We start from the raw sequence: 19812 nt of genomic DNA, 5'->3' as shown, positions 1-19812 counted from the left end.
AATTAGTGATAGCATTCATCCATAAACACAGACCAAAACAAACTCTGCAAGTGTACTCTTCTCTTTTGGAGGAACAGATGAAACAAAGAACAAGGAAGCAGCACTGGGAGCAGGCTGATGCAAGAAACATTTCATCTCACTCTCCAGCTCTCTGTGCTGCCCTGCTGTCATGTTTGCCTTATGGGGTTGGAAAGGGTTTGGCTCTGAAAGGTTTGACTGAGTGAGCTTGTCCCTGCACTGGGGGCAGCCCTTGGCATTCCAGGGAATGCTGAAGGGTTTCAGCCCAGGCTGAGTGAGATACACCAGGCTGTTCTGTGCCTCAGTTTCCCCAGCTATAGGGTGGAGATCACTTTCACAATGCTCATACCCTGAGGAAATAGGAAAGATGAGAGATGATGCAGCATTTTGCTACACTACTTTCTTTCCCAGGCTATTCACCTGCTGCTCTGTCCAAACATGGGTAGAGATGACCACAGAAATGTAGGTACCCTAAACTCTTTCTCACAATAAAGTGGTGCCCTCATCAATGTGCAGGTTTACACTATCACACTTCAGAGCAGGCAATGGTTTGGTGGCTGGTGACTGAGTCTCAGAATTTGATTCCTGCTTTTGGATGAAAGCACTCTGCTGCCACAATATAAATATTACTGGGAACAAAGGCTTCTGGAGCACTCAGCATAGAGTCCAGGAGTCAAACACAATCTTTACTGAAGACTCCTGCATCTCCTTTTGTGCTGCAGCTCTCCCTCCTTGTGTGCCTGTCACAAGCTGCAGCAGCAGAGCCACAGGGGACAAAACCTCTGTCAGAGCTGACTTCTCAGCATGGAGAATTTTCTCCTCTGTCCTGGGGTCCCCTGGACCACTCACCAGCCCACACTGGTTTTGAAGCAATTTCACCCCTGCTAGCCAGGAGAGGGCCAAATTTTCACTTTTTGACTCATGGCCTGAAGCTTGCCATGGTGGTGTGCAGCAGAGGAGGAGAAAGAGCTCACTCCTTCCCTCCTGTGTACTGGAGCTCTCCCCTTCATCCCCTCCAGGAGAGGATGTGGGATGCAAGATGGGGGATGCAGGATGGGGATGCAGGATGTTAGAGATGGATACAGAAGAAGAAGGGGTGCAGAGGGTGGGGGTTCAGGAGGGGGCTGCAGGAGGGAGGCAGGCAGGGGCAGAGCAGGCAGGGCCTCCTGCCTGCAGTGCCGTATTGCTCGTGGCCAGCAGAGGAGGATCTTGTCCTTCCGACGAGGTGCAACACTGAGTCCAAGGAGGAGCAGGATTTGAACAAAAGAAAGGGGGGCGGGGGGAGAAGAAATTAGACCGTGGGCTGGTTTCACCAAACGGTCTCCTTGCTGCAGCTCGACACCGATACTTTGTGTGCTCTCTCAAGAGGGAATAAAATCACTGGATTCTGTTCTTAGCAGTTCTGCAGTGATGTGGGACAGAGCTGGAAGAATTTGCAGAGAGCAATTTTAAATTTTACTACTTCAGGCTCATAAAAAAGAAACTCTACCAAAAAAAAAAAAAAATCAAAAACCCCCAAACAGTAAAAAGAAAAAAAAAAAGAAAGGACATTTTACATAGGTACAGTGCACTGCTGACTATGGAGCCAACTACATTTATGGGTCTCCTAGAAAAAAAATCGTGAAATTCAAAATATCCTAATTTCACCTGGCCTTTGTTGTATTTTGTCACTGTAAAGATTAGCACTTCACTAAAAGTTCATTTCTTCAAAAAGAAACTTCAAAATTTTGCTAAATAGATTTTGTACTAATTACATTGCACATACATGATACATGCAATGTTTCCATTTCAACTCCTAAAGAAAGAGAGGCCAATGAAATGTAATAGATTCAAATAGGAATGACAGAACCATGAGCTTTCTTTATCTCAGGATGAAATCCTATGGCTCTTTCTCAGACAAAAATGTCCAGTTAATCTCTAGCAATTCTTTCTGAAGAAACCCAGGAAGATTTGGCCCCAAATTCAAGGGAAGTTATTTATGGCTGCCAGGGCCATTCTGCAATTGAACTGTTTATTGTGTCTTGGGTACATTGCTACCTCTTATTGCAGTAAAAATGAATCACTAAAACACAAAAGCAGGTGGAGAAGCAGAGCAAAAAGGTGACAACCCAGGGTTGTGATGTGAATTTATATGTTTGCAAAATAGACTTCCAGAGAAAACAGTGAAATCACTCAAGCTTGCATGACAGAGTAGCAAGAGAGACAAAAATTAGCTCTATACATACACAGACACCGCAACAAAGCACTACAGGAATTCCAGTATGAAACTGCATTGGTAGGAATTGGCTTATTCACTCAATTGCATTAAGTCCTGCAAATTCTCCTGCAACTTGTCATGAACTGGCCTCTGTGGCAGAAAAACAAAGATTATGCTTTCATTTGTTCATCTGTGCAGTCACAGCTTTGCAGCCATGAAGGAGGTGGGATGGGATTGAACTGGAGAATGAAGATGGATATTTGATCAACTTCCATCCACAAGTGACACAAGCCATGAAGGAGCCACGAGGGCAGACACAGCTACTGCCTTCTCGTAGTGAACCCCTTGATCCTGCTGACAGCTCTCAGTAGGATCCTTTGTCTGGGCTGCTTGCCAAAGGAGGAGGGAATCGACAGTTCTGATGCTCTTACAATCGGCCAGATTTTTGCCTGCAACCATCTTGGGTAGTGACAGTCTTTGAACTTCAAGGGAAAGTGGCTTTTCCAGCAATGACATTGTATTTCTCAGCCAAGGCCATGGTTGCAGGATAATGAAAGCAGGGCATATTATCATCTGGAGCACACATGCAACACATGTTGTGTTTTTAGCCTGGGAAACCATTCTCTGAAAGGATTCCACCAAAGCCTCTGAGTTCTTCACTTCTAACAAGACATCTCCTGCCTCCACACTGAACTGCAATTTGTGCATCAGACTAAATGATGTGTTCTTTATCAACCAGTCCCAGAGTACCCAGAGAAGTTCACACTTAAAATCTTTATTTTGCTGATTATTTAGTGGTGAACCTTTCCCATGGTAGCTACTCATACAAAACCCACAGGGATCCAAAAAAAAAGCAAGACCCTTCAGAGGCACCGCTGAAACCAGCTTGATTCTCTGCTCAGGAGTTACCTGCTCCCATTTTCCAAGAGATCAAAGTTTCCAAATTAATCTTTGCTCTGTAAGTGGTGGCCTGGTAGCAGCTGGATGTTTTCAAAGCTCACTGGTGATTGAAGTACACTCATGCTCCCAGGTGAAAAATGGGGTCAGCTTCGGATGCCACAGCACAGCGAAGCTACAAAATGTGTTTCAGGGGGCTGCAGGAGCCAGCTAGTCACACTAACAGAGTGCCTGGGCTATCAAACACTCCTGCAGCCAGTCCTGGGAATGCAGGTTATACTGCTAGACTTAAAGCTTATGCAAAGTCATTAAGTCCCTTTAGTTACACGGGATATCAACCTGCACGCTGCAGGGCATAAGCTGATTGCCTTGGGGGGTCAGCGAGGAACGCTTCCCTCTCTGAGAGCACCGTGCAAAATTAGCTGGGGGCGCTCCCAGGGCTTTGTTGCTTTCCTGCTGCATCAGGCAAATTTAGGAGAGCACTGCAGAAGGGCATTACACCTGATGGGCCACAAATCCAGGAGGGCTTGGCAGCATTCCTTCTCCTCACAGTGATCAGCACAGCAGATAGTGAAGCCCTGTGTGCGTGGTACAGCCCTGCAGTGAGGGTAAGGGAAGCAGCAGAGGGGGTTTACAACAGGAATGGATCCCTTGGGGGTCAGAAAAAGATGTCAGACAGACTTGACTTCGGAACACTCCAAAATGTTGGTCTCCAAGCACCCGAAGCAAGGAAAGACCTGCACTGCTGGCAACAGCATCCTCTTTCTGTGGGCCAAGAGCTCTCCATAGGCCCTTATGATAAGGGTTTCTTTTTTACAATTGTTTGATCTTAATGTGATACTTTTATCCTTCCCTTTCCACTACTAAGTGCACTTGGTTATTGAATTGGCCAAGGCTTGTGATTTCAAAACACTTTCCATCACAACTAAGTGGACATCAATTTTTTGAAGTCCCAAAATAGTCAGTGAAGAGCCACCTCTGCTACTCTGACCCTTGCAAGGCTTCCTCCCTGCTGCTAGGGATGGTGAGTTTGCAGGGATATCTGATACAAGGAAAAGGCCTGATCTGAACACCTATAGATTTAAAAATAGTTTTCTTTCCTGCAAACATGTGCTGAATCACTTTAGAGCACTGTTAAGTGGGAGCTGCATGCTGGTGTATGGGAAGAGCTGTCACTGGAGTGTTGTGGGATCCAACTTCCTACCGTCCTGTTCCAGATTTCTCTAGCCCAACTCAGCTCAACATTTAAGCATGGCATTTAAATCTGAGTGCATTCCAGAAAAGCTGCTTCAGCACAAGTCTGGATAATTGAGGATAGACAGTTGCAGAAGAGTTATTTGGCTTTCTCTTTGAATTAATAAATTAATTAAGAAATACTTAACAATACAGTACCTTGATGGCAGGCACATTTCTACTAGAGTATCTTGCTGAGCAGAAGTGAAATGAAAAGCAGGGGTAAAAAACCCAGCCCGAGAAGACCTGCCATGTCTGTAGACAATCTTCGGTGCAGTTGCATCACAGATGCTAAAGTAAAGGACCAAATTCAGTGCTCACCACGCAGCTTTATGCCTTTTATGGAAATAGTATGCATTCATGCAGATGGGATCAGTTTCTTATCAGGTAGTATGAAAGAACTGAATGAAAATTTTTGTTTTAGGATTCTGCTCCAAACCTGTCAGATCCATGAATGTCCAAGTATTTTCTTGTTCTATTCTGACTGACTCAGCATGAACTACTGCTTAAACCCATGTTTGACTTCTGCTATATTTCACCAATAATATTTGTTAATCATCTTATTACTTGTAAAACCAGATTAAAATAAAAATGATAGTTAGTTCTAGAAAAGGATGAAAATACGAATTTAAGGGTGGTTTCAGAAAAGTGCATCTAATGTCTTTTCATTCAAACTATTTCAGTGAAACTTTTTCTTCAGGATAAATCATTAAGACAAATATATCCTCTCATAACTTGTTTGTCATGCAATGGTCACATCATGGCAACTCATTCCCTCTTTTTTTTTTTTTTTCTGGGATCCATGCCAAGTGCTAAGCCAGAAAACCTTGTTATATTAATTATGAAGAAAAAGCATGTTTTATTAAAAACTAGCCTGCTGAATATTCTGTCGTGCTGCTTTTCAGTGACAGCAGAATTGCTTTTGCATTTTAGCAATGTTAATGAATTTTCAGGGGCAGGGGAAGATATACTCTACATTTTCCATAGCAATTTTTAAAGCAAAGTCAGATTAGGACTGTAAAAGCATTGAATCAATCTAACACTTAGGACTCATTAGAAAAAATCTGGGCAAAACTTCACGTTGTCTAAGACTGGCCCCATATCTTCCTAACTGAGCATGAATTAACATTGCCAAATCCATGATGAGCTTATTTGTACTAGGTGGGGTTTCCACAAAGTCTGTAAAACTGGCATTTAAGTACCCTAGAGCTGATCCCCTCAGTAAGATCCTACATTCATACTGGACCAAGTGGGGCATGGGTCCTGGTAATACACAAATTATTAATTACTCTACTGAGTTGTGAAAATCAGTGATCTCAAATTCCAGCCTTAAAAATATCTATGCCCCATTAAACAGCCTCACTATATATTTTTCCCAAAGAATTCAATTTAAACACGTTAACATCTGAATTTTTGCAATGTATTTCAGTAAATATGAACCTGCACACATAGGAAAAGTCACTAAGAAAGCAGATGTTTTAAAGAACTTCAGATTCCTTCATGAGAAAATCTACTTGATTGTTTGGAAGAACAAAAGAAATTTTTTTTAAACTGACTTTTAACTTTCCTTTGATTACAAGTCATTCTTCCAGTCTTCTTTAAAGACAAGATGAATAGATGTAGGAAAGTATATCAAGCTCTGCCAGAGCAGAGCTCTGGTCACCCCTAGCTGTGTTGAATATTTTGCCGTTAACCTTCCTCCCACGTTAGCAGCAACGATAATTCAATCATTCAAAACATGTGGCTGAGGGAATTTCTACCTTTTACAGAAGAGATTGCAAAACTGCCAAGGCAGGGCCTACCTGACCTGTTTAACGAGACATTGAGGCCCTTCAGAATGAAGACTGGAAATAAGGAAGAAGGTTTTTACAGTGAGGGAGGTGAGTCAGCGGCACAGGTTGCCTGGGAGATGGTGGATGCCCCATCCATGGAAATACCCAAGGCCAGGATGGATGGAGCTCTGAGCAACTTGCTCTAGAGGAAAATGTCCCTGTCCATGGCAAAGGGGTTGGAACAAGATGATCTTTAAGGTGCTTTCTAACCCAAAACATTCTATGATTTTAAGATGAGTTGCCCATGTTGCAGTCCAGGGTTTTGGATCATTTCTTAGTGCCCAGGACAGGAGAGGGACCATGTTCCCCACCACAGACCACCCGGAGTGGTGTGGCCACTCAGTAAACTCAGGAGAGCCATTCCTAGACACTGTTAGATGTCTGCTTCAAAAAAACCCATGGGGCTCCCCTCTTATGATGCATTAACTTGGTCATCTCGGTGGCTTGAAATGCAGATACAGCAAAGCTACCACACAGAAAGAAAAGGAGAATAAAAACATACTCACTCCCAAACATGTGGTCCCTAGGAGAATAACCAGTGGAAGAACCTGAAGTGTCAAAGCACTGTTAGCCATCCTTGTTTTTTTCTTGAAATTAGTTTTTTCTTCTTGCTTATGATTTTTTAGACGAGTCACAGTCTTTTGAGGCCAAGCTAATTCAGTGCAAATAATTAACCGTGCTTCAAATATTGTTTAATGTTCAACAGATTGCCCTGATCAAATAATTGCATCCTGTCCAGATAATGACTGTATTGACCCCTGGCACATGTTTCAAATCAGTAAGTAACAAGGATGGGAACAGTTTAAATTAACAATAAAAACAAGCATTTACCTTGTATTAGAATTATCTTTCATCTATTGTTTTAAATTGGAAAAAAGTATGAATCATACTTACTTCTCTCTCACCTGAAAAACATTGAGATCTTGTTACATAATATATGATTTTTAAGAGCATCAAAGTGTGTTATTTGATTATTTTCTAAATTTCAGATGTGAATCAGAGTTCATGTCCTCAAGCTTTATTCCACTAATGTGAAAACCAGGATTTATTCTTTTTTAATAAAAAAATCTAAATTCTTGAGTAACCTTTATTCTCCTGAGGCTGAAGCATTTGTAACAATGGTAGCAACTCAGGAAATCAGAGAATTTCTGCAAGAATAAACAACCCCCTGTAGCAGAAATGCTGACAAACTTTTGCTAATCAGATATTGTTTGTGCTGCATGTCACAAAAACAAATGAAGTGACCATTCTTTCCCCATGACAGTTTAGAACCTGAAAAGGAAGACAGTGATAAAAATAGTGTTCACATGTTGAAATATAAGGAAGAGAACAGTGAAATCCCAAGGGCTTAAAAATTTCCCATCCTGAATGTGATTTTGCGGTGAAAGAAACAGTTGTTGAGTTCTTGATTTCAGTGGCAGGTTCTGAAATTTGGATGCCAGGGAACTGTGTTTCTGATGATTCCTTGCTCTGGAGCATGAACATTCCTAAAGGAGATTTCATACACCAAAAAAAATACACAAAGAATTTTGGTATCCAGACTATGCCACATGTGCATACCTCAAGCAGGTCCCTACAAGCAATGTGTTTGAGTCAGTATGTTGGTGACCAGCCACAAATAGAAGTTTATGAAATTCTAGATTCTTTAACTAGTTAGAAAGACAGCAAGATAAAAGGAGTTAGATAACACATGACTTTATGTAATGTGTCCTTGAGTAAGCTGATTTGCACTGAATTTTAATAGAGCCCTGATTCATCAAATCTCAAACAGAATTAAGGTATGGACTGGATCCTAATAACATCATGCTTTATATCCATGAAAGATAAATTAAAGGATGCAAAACTGCTATTGACAAACATTGATTATATGTACTTTGATGGACTTTGAAGTTGTGCCAGATGCGTCTTATCAGCCCCCGAAGTTTTCTTTTAAATCTCATTGCATAAGGCTTTTACTTTTTAATTATTTTTTTCCTCAGCCTCTTTGATCAAGAAAAAATGTAGATCATATTTGTGTGATGCTATTTCCTATGCATTTTATTTAGATATGCCCTTGTGCACAGCTCATGATATGTAAAAAAATGTTACATGGCACCTAGTGATCTTACCCTGTTATCCTGGGTACTATTTAATACTTAATTGACCTTCTCAAGCTGCTGAGTGAAATCCTGCCATGTGCAGAGAGCTAGCACAATGCTCATGGTCCTTTAATACCACATGAATCTACACAATAAGGTGCAAGACACAGGGCTGCTGCTCTCTCTGTGTTGCCAGGAGGATTTTGACCAGTGAGAATGTTCAGTGGATCCATTTTTATTTTGCCCCCTGACAGTGCCAAAGTGGTCCTCATGTCAGACCCAACGGGAAGGCAAACCTCCCTGCAACTCCTTCTGGTTTTAGGAGATGGACTGAAGTTTAAAACAAGTGGAAATCCTTCTTTCACTTTCCTATATACAGAAATACTTTCAGTAGGGAGCTTCAAGAAACTGAAAATAGGCTTTGGAACCATTCTGACACTTCAAAGTTGTGAGCCCACATGCACATCTTGCTTTCCTTGCCCATCAGGATATGGCCAACACCTCAGGGTATGGGAATGCATCAAGTGTATTGGTGTGCATGGCAAAAGGCTCCAAGGGTGGTGCAGGACTCAGGAACTGGTGTTCTTTTTTCTTGGGGGAATTGACTATTCCATCTCCAAGCCCATCCTAGCTTGCACATCAGACATGAAGCATTTCTCTGTGACAATTTAGATGTCTTCCAACAATAAACATGGAGGGAAAAAACATAAAAACCATCAAATCCTTTTAAATTGAGAATAAATAGATGAAAACAAAAGTTTGAAGTACTGGATCAGGACTATGGTGGGTTGGGGGTTTTCTGCATCACTGTTGATATTGCCTTGAACAAATAATTTCTCTAAATACTCCCTCATTCCCATCATAAGAGTGTGGCTAGTAACTTCTCTACTTCTCTACTTTCTCTACTTTCACTATGTCTGTCTGCTTAGATAATAAACTCTTCTGGCTCACTATTTTTTCCTGTGTTAATGAGCAGCTCCAGGCAAAAGACATACCCTGTCCTAGCTGTGAAGTCTAGTATAAAAGAAGGAAAAAATAACCAGCCTAAAAGACTGTAGTATCAAATGATTTATTTGGAATTACTACTGAATATTATAGTCTATAATACTTGAGCAACTTTGGTTGCCAGAATAAACAGCAGAAACATTACTTTGTCCTTCTTTTTTTCCCCTTAAAATGGGAATTTCCACTGAAAAAATATTACTCTTGGATATTTTTCTGCCACTGTACAGATAATTTGAATTCTGATCCTGGAAAGCATTTCAAACCCTTCCTGGCTGAGAACTCCTCTCCATCCTCCAACACAAATGAATATTCTGTGCTGAATCTACCTCTGTGTGTCTGGTGCATGTGGATTATTATGCTGTTAGACACACTAACTGCAGATCTAGTTATTAACACCAAAATAAACAAATCACCACAGCTGTGGGAGAAGAGAGAAAATTCCAAAGATAAAAGCAAGATGAAAACATCTACTATGTGAATCTAACAAAAGCACAAGTTCTAGAAATTCTTGCTGGCATCAGCCCACAGCAGCACAAGCCACACTCTTCAAGGGTAAGAACATCTTTCTTCAGAGTCAACAGCAATGCCAGGGAATATGGATGCTTTGACTTTGGTCTTTTACACTGCTACAATTTTGTGGTTTTCTTTAATTAACCTAATAACTCAAAAGCCCTATGTTCATGCTTCCTCTTTAGTGTTCTCTCCACTTCCATTAAATACAAGCCCTTTCCAAACTGCAAATGAAAATAAGAAAGCAGAAGCCCTATTATTCCTCTTCCTACAGAAGGACTAGAGTTGAGAGAGAGTATAGGGAATTGACGTTTAATATAAAATCTGGGAAGTGGAGGAGGGGTATTCTCTGTGAGAAATTCATCTTGGTGCAGAAAGCCAGCATGAGGTCTAGACATCCCTTAAATCAACATTTAAAGTGTTGTGGTTGCATTTTGCTTCATAATTCTCTCTAGCAGCACATTCCCAGTGATGGTTTCAATTCTTAGGCTCAGATCAAAAGCACAGTTAAAAATTTCAAGACAATCAAAGAAGCAAAAAACAGAATGAGTGCAGGCAGCAGAAAGTTCTGTTGGACGTGTAAGAGGGCTCTTCCCTTGTCCATCCTGCTCTAAGTCAGAAGTAACTCATCAAAGGCTATATGCTAGGTCAAAGCTGCTGCAAAAAGCTGAGCTGGTTGGAGAGAGAGGCAATCCCACCCCAGGGATGCACACCAGGACCAGCAGCTTCTATTTGGCATTGATTTGGTACCAAACTCTTTCTCTGAAGGTGCATAAACACCACCTTGAAGAACAACCTGCTATGGTGGAGCTTTGTCCATGTGTTCAGTCAAAGATTGACAGATGCCCAGCTAAAATATTTTCTGTCCTCTTCTGGCCTCTTGGGTTCTCTTTTAAATCTTCCCTAGAAGAGCTCCAGATATTCTTGCTGGCTGTGCTGCTCTCTGAGCCCATTTCTGTGTCTTGGAGCTGCCTGCTAAAAGCATTAAAATTGTAAAGTGGTGGATGAAGGAAGACAGTTTTGCTTTCAAGCTGAAAAACATGCATCAAAGCCCCTGTAGTAAATTTACAGAGTATTAAAAACAAACAAAAATCTGACCGTAGGGTAACATCATTTTAGGAAAGATGCGATGGCCTACCTCAAAGTCTGCATTTAATGTGAACAGCACTCACTTAACCTGCCTAGGCTATAAATCCCAAGGGCCAAATTCTGTCCAACCATCCTAAAACAGAGATATTTTTAGACTGCAAAGGTAGAGCTAATATAGTCTCTCTGCTCCAGTTACCAAACACCTCCTCCACAGGCCCCATTGGTGATTCTCCAGACAAAAGGGAGAGCAGGAACATTAATCTGAAGGAACTCATACAAGTAAAGATGTAATAAAATATGACCCCCATGCCATTTTGCATGCATTAGAGGCAATCACAAATTAGAAAACACCTGAGTTTTAAAAAAACCCCAAGACACGCCTCCAAAATATATCATTAAATAATAATTACTGCAATTTAAAAAATTATTTTTCTTTCCATTTGCTGTAGTGTTATTACTTTAAAAAGGACTCACAAAGTTTTCATCGAGTCATCATTTTTTTAGGAAAGGAATCCAACCGGTTCATACAGTAATACACATACTAAATATCTGTGAATTCTTCAGCAGAATAATTTAATATGCTGTTCAATGAATCGTCTGAATGACTGAAATAACAGAGACAAGTAACTTCAGGTGCAAAGATGCACAAATGTCATGAGCACAGCTATGCAGTTCTGACAGAGCCAAAGAATTTTCAGTAAGAGCTATACAAATATTTCATTCTCCTAAAATGTTTAATTTACTTCTGCAGCACGCTAAAGCAGATTTTAAATTTTCTATATATTGTCTAATAGTAATTAGTGCACATGGACGGAATTATTCTTCTAAATGGCCAGCTGGAAGACTGTACATGGTGGCAGACCCTGCCTTAGCTTCTTGCTCTCCTTGTGGAGGTGTGACATGAGTAGCCTTAAGTCATATTTATCTTAGTTTCATGTTCAACTTGGCCAGCCTGGTGTGATAAGCAGGGCCAGTTTGGTTGAGCATAAAGATGTTGATTAATTTCAAACTCAGATTCCCCAGGTTACAATTCTTCTTTTTGTTCCCTCATCTCAGATCTATACTTGACCTGTATTTTCTTTCTGAAAAGCTGTTTTTTCTGTAGACACTGATTCAGTAGTCAATCTCATTTTTAACATAGTTGGAGTCAAATAAGTTTTTTTTGTAATTTAAGATTCTGAAACTTGTAATAGAAACAGCAGAGTACGATTTGCACGTTTCTCCATGTAGCAGTGGTAACCACAAATAAAACTGATCATGACTTTTATCAGACTTTCTCAGATGATAAAGTTGTCTCCTGAGCAGCAATGCAAATGTGAGCACCGGATCAATAACCACAAATTACTTTGCAATTTGGTCACTGGAACTGTGAGCAGATCCTAAGGGATTTTGTGTCCCCTTTCCACTTAATTTATCCTTATCTTACTCTGAAAGCTTCAACCTGTTCTTCCCCCGAGTTCACTGCATTGAGCACAGTTTGCCTTCTTCCCTCTGGTCCTCTTTAACCAGCCTTTTTTCGGCCAAGCAGCTACCAAATATCTTTTTTTTTACCTTTTCCAATCTCCAATTTCTGTTCCCATTGCAATCAAACCTTGCAGGCTTTAAATATACACTGATGGAAGGTACGAAGAGCCAGACCTGGTGGAAGTGATGGAAGCAAGGTGTTTGCAGCCCTTTGGGTCTCTGTGCCAACACCACCAGCCCAAACTTCAAAGGGAAAAACTGGGAATGGACAGACCCAGCACCATGAAAAATCAGGGTTTGGAGTTCATAAAGGGAAATGCAGACAGTGTCCAGTGAGCCTTCTCTTAAGAGCCAACAACTGTATCAGCTCACTGGAAAGTCACTGTGGTTTTCTCACTCCAGACTCCTCAAAGGCTCAAAAGGTGAGCATTTTTAAGGTTGAGAAATTTTTATATGAACCTACCATGACAATGTTTCATGATAGGAGCTGTCAAGTTCCTCCTTTCCTAACCTTGGTAATAACATGAACATCCTGATTTACAATCTCCCTGTAAAGCATCATAGTCTTCCAGCAAGAAGAAAAGAGTCAAGAGTCACTATGTTCCTATGAAATACTTCACAAGAAGGATATCAGTGAATTCTTTTGGCTGTTGTTAAAAAGAACCTTCTGAGAAAAAGTTTATATTTTGTGTGTAAAGCAGCCCTTCTCATACAGTAGGTTTAGATGGCCCCTAAGCTTTCACTGCAAATTTGGAATGTGGAGGTGCTAGTATGGATGGCAGCATGTATCAGTGTTTACATTAAAAGTAATTACAGTGATGTTATAATTCCTAAGCCAGGCATTGAAAAACTGAATAATTTATTGTTAAAACTAATGCAAATGTGCTCCAAAGTGGAACTGATTCCTGAACAGCCTGATCTCAGGTCTTTAGTGACATGTTGAAGACAGCAAAGCGATATGGTTGCATTATTTTAAAGTCCGTGGTCTGTTATAACAGTATATAATTTTTAAAACCTGTATTTATTTTCACTTTTCTCTTTACCATTGTGCCTCCCCAGCACAAATGTTTCTCCTCTCTGACATCCTCGCTTGTGCATCTGAGTGGGACCCCAAAAAACCACAGCAAACACCCTCCTTGAGGGAAGGATCTTTCACACCATGTACAGGATACTTTGGAAATGAAGGTTTCAGGCAGGAGAAGAAGCTGGAAACCCATTTTCCCTGTCCCCTGAAGCTGGTCCTGAACAGATGTTCCCATGGGGCAGCTGCCCAGCTCCTGGCATTGCATCCAGCAAGGGGGTCTGACAGACAGATGCTGCACATAAATCCACTTTACTCTGGATATTTGTGGTCCATCCTGCCAGGATCCTGCCCCATATACTGGCTGCTCAACTTAATTCTAGAGGAAGGAAAAAGTATACATGAAGTTACCCCTTCCCTTTCCTTCTCTGCCCTTCCCTCCCCAAAAAAATGTACCCCCCTCCATGGCCCATATTTCCAAACTTTTTTCTTCTTTGAGTGATTTTCATATTCTGAAAGAGCACCATTGAATTTTGCTTAGTTAAGGCAAGACGGCTCATGTCAGAAAATGTTTGCTAGATTGGGTCTCATTTTGTAACATTTCCCCTCAAAGGATGATTCAATGATGCATCTTAGAATCAGATTCCAGAGAGGGAACTAAAAGAAACATCAATAAAAAAAGAAACTGTGAGGAAACTAAATATAGAACAGGCCAATATGAATTAAACAGCATCCTAGAAATCTTCACACAATAATTGATTTGCTCATTTGTACTTCTTTCTATTCTTTAATCTTTCAGCAGGGCTTCAATCCTCCCCCCATTGCTTTTTTAATATTCTCTGTTCATCTGTTGTCTACAATATTGTTTCTGATCTCTCTCATCCCATCAATCATCTATAAAAAGAGACTAGTCCACACACTCTGGTCTCCAATCCTAATGACTGTAAAGAACTAATCACCTAAACTGAGTGATGTTCATTGTTGTAAGTGTCTCTTTGATTTATTAAACATCTCTGTATAAATTCCTGCATGTTTTGCAAGTTGTTTCCTAGAACCTGTATGAAGGCACTTTGAAATCCTAAAACTGTCTGCTTATGGGGTTTTTGGTTCACCTAATAAATGGATTCTAGTCATGAAAAATGAGCTTTTACTTAACTGAAAGGAGCACTCAATTCCAAATTCAGGTCAGAGCCTCAGTTTGAGCTTCCCCTGAATATACAGCAAACTTACAAAGGCCGCTCATATACACTTTATATTAATTTGAAAATACTGTGTGCATTGCTTTGGGATGTCTGCCTGCTGATGGAGAGCCACAGACACTATGGAAATGCTCCTAATAATGGCATTTTCCATAGCTGTCACTTTCACATGCTGTTGCAAGCTCCTCAGTTGATCAAGTGGACTTCCAATAGGATTAATTAAAGTTTAAGAACTGAAAATGTTCGCGACCTGTTTCTGTTAAAGCGACGATTTCAGCACTGTGCCATTGGTGTGGGGCTGCCCCACGCAGTGACAGGGTGGGATTCCAGTGCTGAATCAGGGCCTTTGTGACCACACATTGATGGTGAGGCCACTCCACGCCCACCAAGGGATCTGGGTGTCACCAAGGTTGGGAATTCTCAAAAGGGTGTGAGATCCAGGATTTGGGAGCTGCCTCCCCATCTAGCCTGGTCTCACCTGAAAGGAGAGGAGATACTAAGGACAGAGCAGAATTCAACACGAGCAAGGTAAGTCTGAAGATTTTGTGAGGCTTTTGAAAGAACCCAACATGATGTTTTGGTGAGCTAATTGCCAAAAATGGGAACTAGACAAAGCATTCAATGGGCACAGCTGTTGGTAGAACCACACTCCACAGACATCACTCAAAACAGAGGATCAGTTTCACCAAAAAACCCTCTCTGTGCTTTTCATGCTTTTTCACCAGCACCTTAGGCTGTAGGACTAGAAAGAATAGATATAAAGTGTTTGAATGAGGCCATTCTGGAAAGGATTCTTTGCCAAGGAGAAATCCACTCCCCTTTCTCATGCTGGATTTGCACAGAGTATCGAGTCCCTGCTAAAAATAAATGCAGATTCCATAATGTTCACCCCAGTCTTTACAGCAGTCCCTGGCTAATGAACCAACCACTGTTACAGGCGGGTGAGCTTCACGCATTGATTGCCTTAGTGCCCCATAGTAAGTAAAAAGGACGTTAATAATCTTATTATTATAGAAACATCATGGAAACTCATAAATATAGATTCAACAGTTAACATCACAAATCTGTGAAAACCCTTTTTTCAGCACAGTATGGGCAGAGTTATGCTGTCAGAAAAAAGAAGGGGGGAAAAAGTATGTATAAATTGTTCTATAGATTTGTCCACTTTTTATGTTTACAAAATGTGCTCTAATACCTTGCAGATTTTGTATTCTGTAACCATGAGCAAAACACTTTCCTTCAACCCTCTGGTAAGAGAGCCATGCTGGTAAATCTTGGTTTGGTATATATAGCTCACATGAGTTTCCTTTTCAGTGTCAGGTTAGCAGATCAAGTGTTGCTCTTAGAATGAGATTTTGTCTCCTTGCATTCCACTTAGCATTCCAAATTTGCCTTTGCCTGTATCTCAGAATCTCAAGCAAACATCAGTGTTTTGTAATTGCAGTTGTCACCTGGAGTAGCCACAGAAAGTGGTTAGCTTCCCCACAAGTGCCCAGGCTCAGAAAGGGCTGCAACATAAAAACACAGCAGAAGAGGGGTCTTCTCTCTCTATTTTTTTTTAAGTAAATGTGACAATTATATTTGGGGGAAAAATTATTTTCTTTCCCCAAACAGCGGAAAAACAAATAGAGATAAAGGAGATTTTTATTTCTGTTCAAGAAGATATTAGAGGACCTTATTAGTGAAGTTTATAGTGTTCCCATTATGTGTTCTCTTATATATATGTAGTTGCTGTAAAGAGATATTTCTATTAATATTAGGTGAGGGCACTCCATTACCCTGTTACAAGAACATAAATAAATAATAGCCATCTGCAGCACTGGTGTCAGCATCTTTATCACAGGTGCTGATTTGGGCTAGATGATTTCCAAACTCTCAGGAAGGAGAGACTCATTTCTATTCTGAGAAGCTCCCACACAGGGGACTGTCACACAAATGGACAGAGATTAGGACAACCGAAAATTTCCACCTGTGTGAAATCCATCCCTGCACCACAGAAAGGCTTGCAGGGAGAAATGGTTTTAAAGAGCTTCAGAAGTAAAGCACAGGCAGGAAAGGGGCTTTGCTTTGTGAAGAAAAGATCACCAACAGGAGAGCTGAAAGCTCACAAAGAATTTAGCCCCCAAGCAAGTTTAACAAAAATGTTTGCTTAGAGTCATATCACACCACTCAGCAATTGGATCACTTAAACTAATATCATATCCTTAAAATATTAACTGATGATGGACACCGTCTATAAATTTAGTAGCACTGGTTTCACATAGAAATGATCTGTGATTTTTCTCTGTACAACAATACTGGCAATTTTTAATCTATTATCTCACAACCTATCTAAATCTTAATATTTTTTTCTCTCTTGTCAAACAAATGCTTTCCAAACCTATGTAGGATAAATATAGTGATGATTTAATGTGTTTTACAATCCACTGAGATTTAAATATATCAGCTCAGCTAGGAATGGATATTATATATTTTACAGCCCTGGTTTGGGAGAAAATACTTCATCTTGAAGAAAAGAAACAAAGACCTTTTTTTTTCTGATTTGAGAGTGTTGTTTGAGTTTTATTTTCTTTTCTTTTGTTTTTCCCTGAAAGATGGTTGCAGCTTGAGAGGCACTGAGCAGTAAAGAAGACAGAAAGCAGTTAGTCTTGCTGGAGGTGAACTGCAGGGTTAGAGGGCAGGAGAGGAGGTCAGAGGTATATATGATCAATACAATATTGCACAGGAATTGCCACAGAGGACACCTCATGCCTACTTTGTGTGAGCACTTATAAATACCTGTCTGTATTGCCAATGCCTGGCTCAGCTGAAAAAGGTTCTGTATCTTTGACGTGAGGCAAGAAGATCTCCATCCCCGCAGTTCTACTGAGATTACTCAGCTGTGAACAGATAACTCGATACAAAGAAGAGGAAGAAAAAGCAAGGAAAAAAGTAGAAGCAGACAATTTCATAGAGCCCAAACCAGACAAGACTCTCTCTGATGACCAAGGGAAAAGCTTTGATAAACGGTAGGGCAGCTCCTCAAATCCAGGTCTCTGAAAGTGGGGGTGGAACACTGCAGGAAATAATATGAGAGTCCCTGCTGTGGGAGTCAAGGGAGACAGGGAAAATAGTTCAGGTAATAAAAAAAATGTTAATATTACAAGAGTGGAATGCATCTGAGTATAATTCCAGACTTTTAAGTTCATTTTTCAAATCTTGGAGAAAGAAAGAGGCAGCCTGCTGCCATCTCACTAGTTTGTCACATTGGGTTTAAGGTGTAGAATAAATCAAAACTTTTTTTTTTTTTTGGGAACATGGTACAAAGAAATGCATTAATAATACATGAAAAAATCTTCATCACGTTGGTGTGCATCAGTGGAAATACTATTTTAAAGAAACTATGAGCAACACATGAAAAGATTTGACCTAGGTTTCACTTCTGATGTGCCAGGGTGGGGGCAAGGTGAGCATTCCTCTTACCTACTGATGTGTTACATCTGTGACTTCCTACTTGGGTAGAGAAGTGGGGTTCCCAAAGCAGGGATGATTTTTTTTTCCCTACAAGCAAGCAAGGAAGTTTGAATCCTCTGAGCCATCCCCTCTAAGGGCGTTCAAGAGGAACAGAGAGAGAAATAAAACAAAACCTCCCAGTTAGCAGTAGCTGCCATGCCTATTCTTCCTCTGCATGCTGAATGTTTAAATGTCTAAAGGCTCTGATGTTTGCTGAGAACAGCAGTGGTATTTGTGCTCAGCTTGGCGCTAGTGCAGACATGGGACACATGCCTACATCCTGTGCCCTTCTAAATGCTTGTGATTTCCTTCCCTTTTGCTTCCAGATAAATACTTTTTTAAAAAAAATTAAAAGTATACAATTTCTATTTATGGAAGAGCATAGCTGCAACAAACATTTGCTTCTAAGCTAGCTGAATCTATCAGCAATCACAGTGTGGGAAAGATCAAAGGGAAGACAAGATAAACACAAAAATGTTATTTGTGATTTGGATTGTGGTAGCATCCAAATGCTCCACACAAAAATGGGACCTCCTGCAGTCAGTGTTGTACAGGCAAAAAGTGGAATTTTCTTGTCTTCTGAATCACCAGGAGTCTCAAAAGGCAAATTTAACACAAGGAGGATGAAAAGAGATAATTTCTGTCAGTGACCTGCATGAGGAAATGCTCATTTTGCCAGAGCATCTCTGGTTAACTTGGTTTGCAAGAGCTGTGGTCACCCTCTGCCCAGCTGGTGATGACAAGGGATATGAGGGTTCCACCACATCTGTGTGTGGGGCTCTCTGTCCAGGAGGGAGCCCTTTGGAGCCCTTGTGCTTCAGGAATTCAAGAGCTTTGTTCCCACCAGCTCTTCCGTGAGCTCCCTGTCCTCTCAGGGCTGGTCAACACTGTCAGACCAGACAATTTCCTGCACTCAGTGGCCACTTGGTGGACAGAGAACATGAACAATGGATGTGACTGCGCTGCCCCACTGACAGTCTTACCCCACCCTCCAACACTTGCTGGAGGACCCCTCAGCTGTGCCTGGACAAGCAGAGAGGGAAGGTGAGTGCTCTGCATCCCGCTCTGCATGCCCTGCCAGGTGGGGGAGACCCATCTGACAGCCCTCATGGGGCTCTTTGCATGCATTTCATTCCTGCCACTCCATCACCCTCTCCACCCAGATGTTCAGGACAAGAGTCTGAGAAAGGGGGAATTCACTGCTCCAGCAGACAGCCATTGCTCTCCCTATGTATGCCTTCAGCTGTTGTCACCATCTTCATTTGTAGTTTTGTGAACTACTTTTAACTTATTTAATAGATTCCCACAATAGGAAAAAAAAGGCCCTAAGGAAAGAGAATAAAAGTTGTTACTTTGCTAAGACCTTGCCTGGCAAATTTCAACTCAAAAACCCCAGAGAATGCAGAAGAGATTAATGAAAATGCTGAGAATCACCATAATAATTCCAACTACCAGCACCAGTGTCAGCAGGCTCAGCAGGGCCTGTCATTAGAAAGCCCCCTTTTAAATGGGTGTCCCTCCTATTAGTTAAATTATCTACACTGCAGAGAAGAATATTCCAAGGTGACAGAAACCGAAACAGTACAGGCTGCTAAAACTGAAAATCAGATAATTGCTCATAAATTACTTCTGGGGTCTTTCAAGATCTTTCGGTCTTGCTGACTGAAAGGCAAGTCATTTGGAATGCAATAATTAAAATAAAAGCTGCAACATACAGGAAATGTGGTTGGAAGGAAGATATTAAGAGATGCATTGTACCTGCATAAATTATCATCTG

At 40.9% G+C, this 19812-nt stretch overlaps 1 protein-coding gene across 2 annotated transcripts in view; it reads right to left on the bottom strand.

Annotated features, from left to right (window-relative positions):
- Window positions 1–19812, bottom strand: part of HABP2 (hyaluronan binding protein 2) — a 79556-nt gene that overhangs the window by 16780 nt on the left and 42964 nt on the right. Inside the window, exon 1 of one of the 2 annotated variants that reach the window (XM_074545260.1) lies at window positions 6684–6842. The exons of the other annotated variant lie outside the window; for it this stretch is intronic. Coding sequence (XP_074401361.1) covers window positions 6684–6752 — 69 coding nt within the window. The 5' untranslated portion in view covers window positions 6753–6842. Of the gene's footprint in view, window positions 1–6683; window positions 6843–19812 lie in introns of those variants that run through there. 2 annotated transcript variants of the gene reach the window in all.

Source organism: Zonotrichia albicollis, chromosome 7 (genome assembly GCF_047830755.1).
Source record: "Zonotrichia albicollis isolate bZonAlb1 chromosome 7, bZonAlb1.hap1, whole genome shotgun sequence".
Taxonomy (NCBI): Eukaryota; Metazoa; Chordata; class Aves; order Passeriformes; family Passerellidae; genus Zonotrichia; species Zonotrichia albicollis.
Note: the sequence above shows the minus strand (reverse complement) of the source record. Positions and strands in the feature narration are given on the sequence as shown.